The sequence below is a fragment of the Lepidothrix coronata genome, unplaced genomic scaffold (genome assembly GCF_001604755.1).
Source record: "Lepidothrix coronata isolate B3197 unplaced genomic scaffold, Lepidothrix_coronata-1.0 Scaffold10, whole genome shotgun sequence".
NCBI lineage: Eukaryota > Metazoa > Chordata > Aves > Passeriformes > Pipridae > Lepidothrix > Lepidothrix coronata.
This window is the reverse complement of record NW_016690190.1, coordinates 8,230,845-8,240,860: the sequence shown is the minus strand read 5'-3', so window position 1 is coordinate 8,240,860 and position 10,016 is coordinate 8,230,845. Positions and strand designations below refer to the sequence as shown.

General features: G+C 46.2%; 1 protein-coding gene across 1 annotated transcript in view; it reads right to left on the bottom strand.

Annotated features, from left to right (window-relative positions):
* Window positions 1–2,058: 2,058 nt before the first annotated feature.
* The window catches only part of CACNA1C (calcium voltage-gated channel subunit alpha1 C), a 439,532-nt gene continuing 431,574 nt past the window's right edge, over window positions 2,059–10,016 (bottom strand). The window contains exons 49-50 of the mRNA XM_017804609.1: window positions 7,908–8,231; window positions 2,059–7,651 (exon numbers count right to left, since the gene is read on the bottom strand). Of these exons, the coding sequence (XP_017660098.1) occupies window positions 7,355–7,651; window positions 7,908–8,231 (621 nt within the window). The 3' untranslated portion in view covers window positions 2,059–7,354. The remainder of the gene's footprint in view (window positions 7,652–7,907; window positions 8,232–10,016) is intronic.

Below are 10,016 nucleotides of genomic sequence, written 5' to 3'. Positions count from 1 at the left end.
CAACAGCACAGAGAGCGGTTGGATTTCCTAAGTTACTGTTTATCAAGGCAGGCTGTGACTGTCAAGACTGTTCTGCAGCCCCTTAAATACAGGTGGGAGCGCATGATTGGCAGCAGGGCTGCCGATGGGAAATAAAGGGCTGCAGGAATCCGTCTTATTTTTCAGCCACTGCTGGGAAAAGGGAGCAACGTCAAATGGAGTTTTGATAACATTTACAATATTAAACAAATCTGGACATTGTTTAGAAATTTATTAGCAATTTTAAAATAACATCATTCCTTAGATAAAAATGCAATCTTACAGGAATATACATTTGTCCCACACAGAGATGACCCTATAGCTCACTGGCGGGCCACTCACTCTAACTTTCCTCTGTTGATTTTAAAACGTGCGAGAGGGCAAGACGGACTCTGGCACTGATGACAGGCTTACATGACGGTTACAAACTGTACAGCATTATTTACAAAAGCATTTCTGTGGGTTCATGAAAACTAGATATAAAATTGTGGCAGGAGGTAAAGAATTGAGACAGGGAAGGGCTTGGGTGGAGGTGCAAGGGAGGGCTGGGAGGGTGGGCAGGGAGTGTAGGGAGGAGTGGGAGAGGAGGTTTATATCTGGGCTGATTTATACTTGAGAGAGGTCATTTTACAGCTCTGGGCAATTCAAATGAAGGCAAAACACTTATATTTATCAACATTTATAGCTGATGATCAGAGCAGGAAATGGTGCTCCAGGGCCTGAACTTAAGAGGTGCTGAGGAACCCCATCTTCCCTGAAGTCACTGGGAAACACCGGTACCTTGCCGGGCCACACCCAAACCATGCAGGTGCAGGCCAGATACAGCACCCCCCAGACCTTAAACTGGTTTGATCCTGCAGTGCTCAGTCATCTGTGCTGATGTGAATTCAGACTGAGAGATCAGCTCCTAAATTACTTTCACTCCTGAAACAGGACTAGATTCCAACCACTTCTTGCCAGAATTCACCCAAAGTGACTCATTCCTTGCTCTATCAAGCGGCAATTGTTTGGAGGGAGATGTCATCATTCAGAATTGATTTTTAAGGCAGTTTTATAAGTATCTCCCCTTTTTATTTTTTTGTGTGTGATGCAGCAATGTTTGTCAAAGAGATATTTACAATCTCACTCCTCCTCCTACAAAATCTTCCCACATTCAAACTGTCAAGACTGAATAAGCTTGAAACAATCATTTCTATGAGCAATCATAAAGTTGATGATATTTAGATAGTATTGGCTGCCAGTCTACCTAGGTGCTTGAGATGGGAGCAGACTGACTCAGGATGCTTAAAATACTAAAAGCCTGTTTGGGGAAAGAGCTAACAGAAAAACACAGGTATCTCTTCATCCAAATTATGAGGCTAGCAAATGGTGTCTGAGTTTGTGGGTCTGTCTTGAATAGGATAAAGCTTTGGAAAGGGGCTGTTTGAACACTGGCAGGAAAATTCGTTGTCGGGGGGAGTGATGCCTGCTCTCGCCTGGGCTTGCCCCTGTTCCACTGGGCCTGGGATGCAGCCGCTGAACCTGGCCTAACGTAAGGGCTGGGCAGAGCGCTGTGAACGTCAGCCTGTCGGAGTGGAGGCTGTGTGCCTGACTTGGGGTAGAAAAACAACGGCATGGGAGTGTGCAGACAAGCTCCTGGTCCTGCCTAACTAAGCCCTTGGTAATGCTAATGAAGATTCCCTCATTACATCAGTCATAGGTGCTGCTCCTCTCAATTAGCCCTTTAGAAAGGGACTTGATTAAGTTGCCCGATTGTCTCCGGCCACCTGAGATCTCTGCCATCCTCTGGGGCTGGTGGCTGTGACACCAGCCCTGCCTGGGGCAGAGTTGTGCCTTTCTGAACGAGCTGCTGCAGACCCGACAGGGTACTGTAGGGTATCTCAAGCAACAGGAGATGCCACATTTAGGCAACTGAGTCGAGCCCTGTGCCCCTAAAGAAGGCCTGTTTTTTATGCTCAAGTGTTAACAGCTAAGCTCCCCATAAGGGGCAGAGGAAGAATGGAGGATTTAACTAGAACACTAAAGTTTGTATCAGAAGAGGTTTTTGTTTTTGTTTTTTTTTCCATTCCAGTGTGATGCTACTGACTTCTCTGAGAGCAATTGGAGCCCCATCTGTTTTCAGTTCAGGACATGTCTCTTGCTGTCCTTCTGCCCTCACCCCCCACCCTGCCCTTCCCACCTCAGAGTACTCTAGCAGCAAGGCCGTAGTGGTTTCAGCTGTTCAGAAACAAAGCAGGAACAGGGATAAAAGCTCCACAGACTGAGATCCCACTGGAAACCTTCTGGATTCTTGGGCTTGCTTACGGAATAAAACTTTAAAAACTTTGCAGCATTCAGAAGAAGAAAAAAAGAAACCCTGTGCAGCTACTGAGAATTATATTTGTTAGACTTCTTTGAAGAAGAAAATAAATGGGGGGAAAACATAATTAAATTTTTCAGGGCCCAGTTCTGTTTTCCACATTCTTTGTATCAATAAAACCTCTGTGGCCTCTAGTGCCCTCCAGCCTCCATGTTAGCAAGATGGGAACGGGGGCTTCTGATGCTCTGGAATGTTTTCTTTATATGCACTACAGTTTTCATTATGGGAACTGATAAAAATCTCACCACTACGAGAAACCCCAACTGGATTCTACTTATTTTATATTGGCTGTGCTCCAAATTCCCCATTCAGTGTTCCTGTCCCCCACCCTGCCCCTGCCATGGGGACAGTCACGACAGGACCATGCATATATCTTAGGATACTCAGTTCTGTCCCAGCAGGGCTGCTTCACTTCAGCTCACTGGACCAGTGGGTCGGGGTTTCTCATCTAAACGTACGAAGCAAGGCCTCCAACTTCATCTGTGACTCAGGTGAGCAACCCCACGGGCTCGTGGTGCCGCCACCCCGTATGATTGTGTCTGTGTGCAAAGCGCATACATTCCATAGAGCAATCTGAAACTATCAGGCAGAAAAGACACAGGAGCCTGGCTGAGACCCATACAACTGTTATATTGGCGTCAGTCTAAAGAAAGCAATGATACATTGCTTTGGAAATTATCAAGAAATGTAAAAAATGCATTTGCCCTTTCTTTGTTGTTGTTGTTGTCGTCATTGTTGTCGTAGTCATCGGGGCAGGGTTCTGAGTCAGAAAACAAAGCAGAAATAGATGCGATTCTGTACATGGCGCCTCTCTGGCTGTCCCTCCGTGCTGGGGTGTGGTGGGCAGGGTAATAAACCAGGCGGGACCCCTGCAGTAGCAGCAGCATCTACACCATCATCGTCCACATGTCCAGCTGAAGAGGCAGATGATGCACAACAGGTCTGTGGGTATTGAAACTCCAGCTCTGGATCATGAGTTCTGCTTTCTTTCCCATCAAGTCAGCCACACAGAAATAAGGAAGAAAAAAAGAAATGCACCTGGTGTGGCTGGCCCAGTACTGTCTGGACTAATGAGCAGGAGTGATACAGGGAGGAGGTTTGTTGTTTTAGAAGAAATGTCTTTAGTCTGCAGTGTACTCTTGCAAGTCAGAGAGGCTCAGGCAAACAGCAGATTTGTTTTCTTTTCCCCTTTCTTTCCTTTCCTTCCATACCACTCCTCAGCCATCGGTTCCTTCAAAGCTTCCACCCACAGCACAGTGATTGTACGTACCCACCATCCACTCCCATATGCAGGAAAACACTCCAGGAACTAAACCTGCCCCCTCCTTCCCACTGTCCCCCAGACTCTGCCTCACTTGAAGGAGGCAGTAGCTCTTTGCTCAGGCCTGTCACAATGTGCACATTGGAAGTACCTCAAATGAAAAAAAAAAATAAATAAAAATGCCGCCCTCCCCAGAAAGAGAAATTTGCACAGCTGGCACCAGCAATTACTAAATTTAACACCTGCCTCTCAAACTGCAAAAGCCATCTGCATTCTCTGCTAGCCATACATTTTCCACTCTGCAGGACCTAGGACAGAGCAGAGTTTCCCCTGGGCATTGTAGGCTCTGACCCTTGAGGGAGTCGCAGCTTTCACCAGGAATGTGTGGGGCATAATCCTTTCCGCCGTTTTCCTTCCCATCAAGAAAAGTCCTCAAAGATGACACAGGCTGCCAAGCATCCAAAATGCCCTTTGTCACCACTAATTTAGATAAGTGTTCTGTTTGTCAGGAGCAGAGAAGACCTTCTGTCTCCGACTGGGAGAGTCAGATGGACTTTCTAGTGGAAGAAAATGAGACAGGGAGCCCTTACACTGCCAGGCACAGCATTCTTTTCTTTCAAGCACCTTTGGAGCATATCAGCACTAGCAGCAACAAACTCAAAGGGAGACACACTTGTGTGCCCATCTTGATACGGGCACAAGGGATGGAAAAAGTGAGACTGACCGACATCAGCTGGTTACTTTCTCCGGGGAAGTCTTGAATTACGACTTTGATGACAGATGGTTGTACAAATGGATTTGTATTTCTCTAGTTTAAACATACTTGGGGTTTTTTTGAAGGTATCTTAAGCTGATACTGGCCAGTTCAAAAAGTGCATTGTCAAAACCACCCTTTGGTATTTCTCCTTTATGCCCCAGAGAATCAAGAAGAAAAATGAGAGCATTACAAAAATAATGTAATCAACGTATGCAATAAATGGTGTTCTCGGACATCTGCAGAAGCTCAAGATTTGAATGGAAGTTTAGCTCTGAGTCAGATCACACCGCCTAACTCAGCACTGATCTGCAAATTTGTGAACCATCTTGAGAAGGGAGAAAAAACAGCAGTAGTCTGGACAAAAATCAGTTGCAAAAAATCTAACAATACATGCCTGTTTTTTTCAGCCTCTCTCATGGGTTAGGGCTGAGTGTCAATGTGAGAAAAGACAGTTTCATACTCACTAGTCAGGAAATCTGGCTGGGACACGCTGTGCTGTCAGATGTTTTGTGACTTAGAATCTGACCCATCCACTGAAGTCTGGGAAGAGGACTGAGACTATGCATAGGAACACTCAAAAGTGACTCAGCATCTGCATCTTGACCAGTCTCAGCAATTCTCCTAATAAAGATCCAGAGCTCTCTCCCTCGCTTACCCTCTGCTTTCAGTTCAGGACAGAGTTAGACAACTTTACTTTTCTAACTATTCTGATTCTTGCATTTCTTATCCCAGCACCCTGCTATAATTGAGCAGGGTCAGCTATCTAATTAAATAATTTTGAAAGCAGATTTTTTTCCCCTCCGCTCCTTGAATTGCTGGTGCCAGCTGACTATGTAGGATGGATCTGCCAAATGGGCTTGGGGGTCTTGCCACCCTTGAGTGGGATGAGACCTTTACAGAAATTGAGCAAAAGGAAAGAAAATAAAGCCTGAATAAAATGTCCCAGTCTAGGGAAGAAAGATTCTCTACCAATAAAGTCATCGTGCATGTTAAAAGGGGGTGAGGAAGAAGGAAAATGAACACAAGATATGCAAAATCAGTAACGTTCAACCTGTCAGTGGATTGCAGAATAGTTACTTACACCAGGTACACTTTGTTCATTGTACAAATTAAAAAAGGAAAAAAAAATAGTACCCCTTTCCCCAACCACACGTAGAAAAGCACTTAAAAGTTCAAAGGTAAAGCTTGGCACATTCCAAATACGAAATGATTCACTTGACATGCAGCAAAATATACAAGAAGTGATTCTTTTTTTTCTTTTTTTTTTTAAACAAACTTAATTCAATTCATTATCTTTGCTTGGCACAATTGCAATTCATTTTAAAAAAATATTTGAAAAATACTGAAACTGACCTGAATTCAAGTATAACGGTTTCTTCAACAGAAACATTATCAATGCAATAAAACATCACACGGAATATATTGAAGCGTAACGCCTTCTGGGTTTTTTTTTTTTTTTAGTTCCCCCCACCCCCGCAATTTTTTTTTCTATACAGTTTTAATGCCAACACAACTTACAATTTTATTTTTAAAATTAATATTATTGCATTGTTTTTGCATATCTTGTGGAACAGAAAATGCAAAGTTACTGATTCCCTTTTTCAAAAGCAGAGACAGTGGTTTGTTTTTGCATTCAAATGGCCCCAGATACAGATCTCCTGCAGCTCAAACCAGGATGTGGAGAGCTGCATGCACTTACACACACACACGCGCGCACACGCACACTCGCCCCGTATTGCTCCCACACTCACAGATATACTTAGCACTAAAAAGAACCCAAATCAATCACTCAAATGTGCAAGACTATATCAAGTGCATTGCCTACTATCTTTAAATTATAAAACAACAACAAAAAAAGGTTTCAGTTACTAGTAAATAAAATTACAAATTCTTGGTGTACATAATGGTTGGTAAAACTCGTCTATTATCGTTATACTTCTACCAAATTTCAATGGAGACCCCCCCACCCCAGTTTAAATAATACAACATGATCAAACCAATTTAACATTTGCAAAGGTGAAAATAAACCAAACCAAAAAAGGTAGGTGATTACAAAACGCTGTAAACACTCCCTTCTCCCTCAAAAAAAAAAAAAAGGAAAAAAAAAGAAAAAAAGGTCAAAATAAAAACTGCAACATGCTTTCAAGGAAATATCAAACCGCAAAACAAGAAGGGATCTACACGAGCCCACCACCACCACCTCAGCATGGGTGGGGCAGGTCGGCTCCGCCCCGCTGCAGAGGCGGCGCTCCCATTGGCTGGCATGGCTGGCTGTCTGAGCTCTGATTGGCCAGCAGGAGGCTGCCTGAGCTCGGATTAGCTGGCAGGTGACTGCCCGAGCTCTGATTGGTCGGCAGGAGTGGCTGCCTGCGCTCGGATTGGTTGGCAGGGACCACTGCCTGGGAGTCTCGGCGGGGCTGGGCAGCTCCGCCGCCTGCCCCTCGGGCACCCCTGCGCTTCTCCTGCTTCCTCCTCCCCCTCGCGGCATGGGAATCCACAGCAGAAGTCTTCCTCTCCTTCCAAATCAAAGGGCCTTGGCTTTATGGAGACGGTGAGGCTCATACAGAATATGTGCAAAATGATTTTTACAAGCAAAGTCGAAAGACACCCGTTTGGCGCAGGGTCCTTTTGGCTAGGGCCATCCACAGGAAGCTGAGGTTCCCCTTCGTGCTCCGGAGGCAGTTGTCGTTCCTTGTGCAGGGACTGAAAAAAAGAGGGAGCTTGCTCTCCTCCTCTTCCTCCTCCTCTTCACTCTTCCTTCATGGACACGTGCTGGGGTTATATCCGCTCCTGAAAAGCTTTCTTACACCACCCAACTCTGCGACTCGTCCCAACAGAAATGAATGAAGAACGCTGTTCCGGTTACTCCAGGTCACGAGAACAGTGAGGCACTTCTGAAACAAACCCATTAGGAACATTGAAACAAATAAAAAACCAGCATCGCTTCCAGCCCTGGCAACTACAGGCTGCTGATATAAATCCTGCTGTCCTTGAGCTCCTCCTGACTTATTCTACAATCCGGGTTCTGCACCTCTTCCTCTTCCTCTCCTGCACTGTCCTGCCCTGGGTCCCTGCAGTTAGCAAAAGGCAAGAGGTTGCCATTGGGGCTCTGCTTGCTGTTACCATTGAGAATGTTGTCTGCTGCATTTTCCATCTCTTCTATCGTCATGTCGCAGGCGTCTGCGAGCTCCTGGGTTGTGACCTCAATGAACTTTGGATCTTGAGCAAACTGCATCAGTCCTTCCGAAATCAAGACCTTCAAAAGCAGGCAGGGAACCAGAAACAAAGACACATGTTAGTACTCTGCATTGTCAACCCTGTCATGCCTCTAACACAACCCTCTTCCACTGCTGTGTTTTCCCCAGAGGTCCATCTCCCATTTATGCTGCTTGGAGATGGGCTCTCCTACTCTTGGCATTGTGGGCAGCAACGTATCTGTTGCCCTGCTCTTCCATGGGCCCTGTTTCTAGCTGGCCTTGACAACAGTGTCCTTTGTGACTCTGCAGTCTTACCGCTTCCACCAGGCTGCTGGCGCTGCCGTGGAACTGCCTGCTGCTCCCGGCGGTCGGGCTGGGGACGGTGAGGGACACTGGCCTGGCTCTCCTGGGGCTGCTGCAGCCGGTGCTGTCGGGGAACCGGGAGCCGCAGTGCACCGACGGGAAGCTGCTGTTGAGTTTCTCAGTGGACTCCGCCCCGTCGAGGCGCAGGGTCGGGATGGTCTGTTGCTGCCAGCCACGGTTGCAGGGGGTGGCGGGGGGCGTAGCACACAGCCGGGAGAACATGGTGGGGGAATGGCTTCGCTGGAGCAGGGGACTCAGGCCGGCCACTGCTAACGCCTGTGGACAGAGGAGGAGCAAGATGAGCGAGAGCTTGCACTTGGCAGCAGGGCTGGAAGGAGTTGGTTCTGGAGAAACTCCCCAAGAAAGGCCTGGAGAGTCTCGAGGCTTGTGAAAACAGCTGCCAGCTCCTCGATGGGTTTGGATGTTTGCTGCAAACTTGTTTTCCTTGAAATGGTGTGCCCTGTGCTAATGCCAAGAACCAGACTGAAAGCTTTCACAACTTCAGTTCTTTGGCCTTGGAGTCACCGTACTGACAGGAGGGATGCAACCCAGCTCCCCACAGCCTTGCCAAAAACCACCTCTTCTCCAGGGGGTGATACAGCAATTCATTTTCCCACCACTGCCACCACACATACCATGAGCTTTTACTGCCAGTTGCTGTGTTTTCTCTAAGTGTCTACTGAGGAACCTGAACAGATACCACATGTGAATTTTACATGTGTCTGCAGTTGGCAATGACTTTAAATCCACCACTGGATTTTAAGGCATCTGGTGTTGGTGGGAGGATCAATATGCTGTCAGCCATTCAAGTTCTTCCTGTAATAATTTACACCACCTCTGAGTCATCCAGCCTTTTATAAAAAATTTCTCAAGAAGCCCCATGCTGCACAGGGCTGATGTGATGCCTTATTCATGGTGACTGCCTCCTTGTTCTAAAAGCAATACTGTCAGTCGTAAGCTCATCTCACAGAGCTCACTGCAGCCCAGTATGAACAATTAAATAAATGCATGGAAAATGCGAGAGGATGTGGATTGTGTTGCAGAAAATCCCTTTGTTCAGTCTGGGGTTAGTCTCACCCAGCTTCAGCTATCTGAAGGCTCCATGTAGTCTAAGCTGTGTAGAGAGACACTGGCAAACCTCCTGTCTCTTCAATCCCTGCCTGAAAATGCTCTCTCTGAAAATACTCTCTAAGACTTATACAAGACTTAAACTTGCCCTTTGGAGATGCTCCTTCCCGTTGTTGACCACAGTGGGACCGAACTGACCAATTTAAACTAGAGAGCTAATTTTAAGCTATCTAATGTTAAGTGAACTCTGCCCATCTGCCACTGAAATCCTTGGGAACTGATAACTATGCTGTGCTGATGACTTCAGTGACAGATGAACAAAAGAATTAATTATTAGTCACCTACAGGGTTCACCAAGATTTTCCCAGGAATTAGATGTCAGACTCCTATCAGATATCAATGAGGAAGAAAGCCCTTAGAAATTCTTCTGTATAAGTCATGCCCTGCAGGCTATGATGGCCTCAGCACATCCCTTAAACTGCCAGGTCTTCAAGGAGAGACGTAGACCTGTCAGGCAGAACAACGCAACCAATTTTTCAACTTGTTGGCAGAAACATATAACAAAATGTTTTATCGGAAATATAAGGTGCTGAGGAAGCTGAAAGAAGCTCTTATGGACTGCTTTGAGCTTCAGCTGCATACATTTACATATTGTGATGTACAAGTATTTCATGATAATACCTCTTCAGGCGTTCACAGCAACAGAATCTATTACACTTAGCAGAGGCAACCTGTCCACTCTCATGTTCTTGTTTTAAGCACTGTTGTAGGCTGACATTTTTGTACACATGTGAACACTACTGAATGTTGTCAGCTGGAGGCCAGATGCCTATTGCAGGGTAGCCCTTAAGTCTGGCTGAGTGACACTTGGGTGGACAGTGCCCCATCCCTCTAGGTTTTTGTGGGGGGATGAGGAGGAATGAAGTAGCTCCATCCTATTTATACGGATTAGAGGGAGGTGATTCTGCCAGCTGGGTGGGCTGAGAGGGTGGG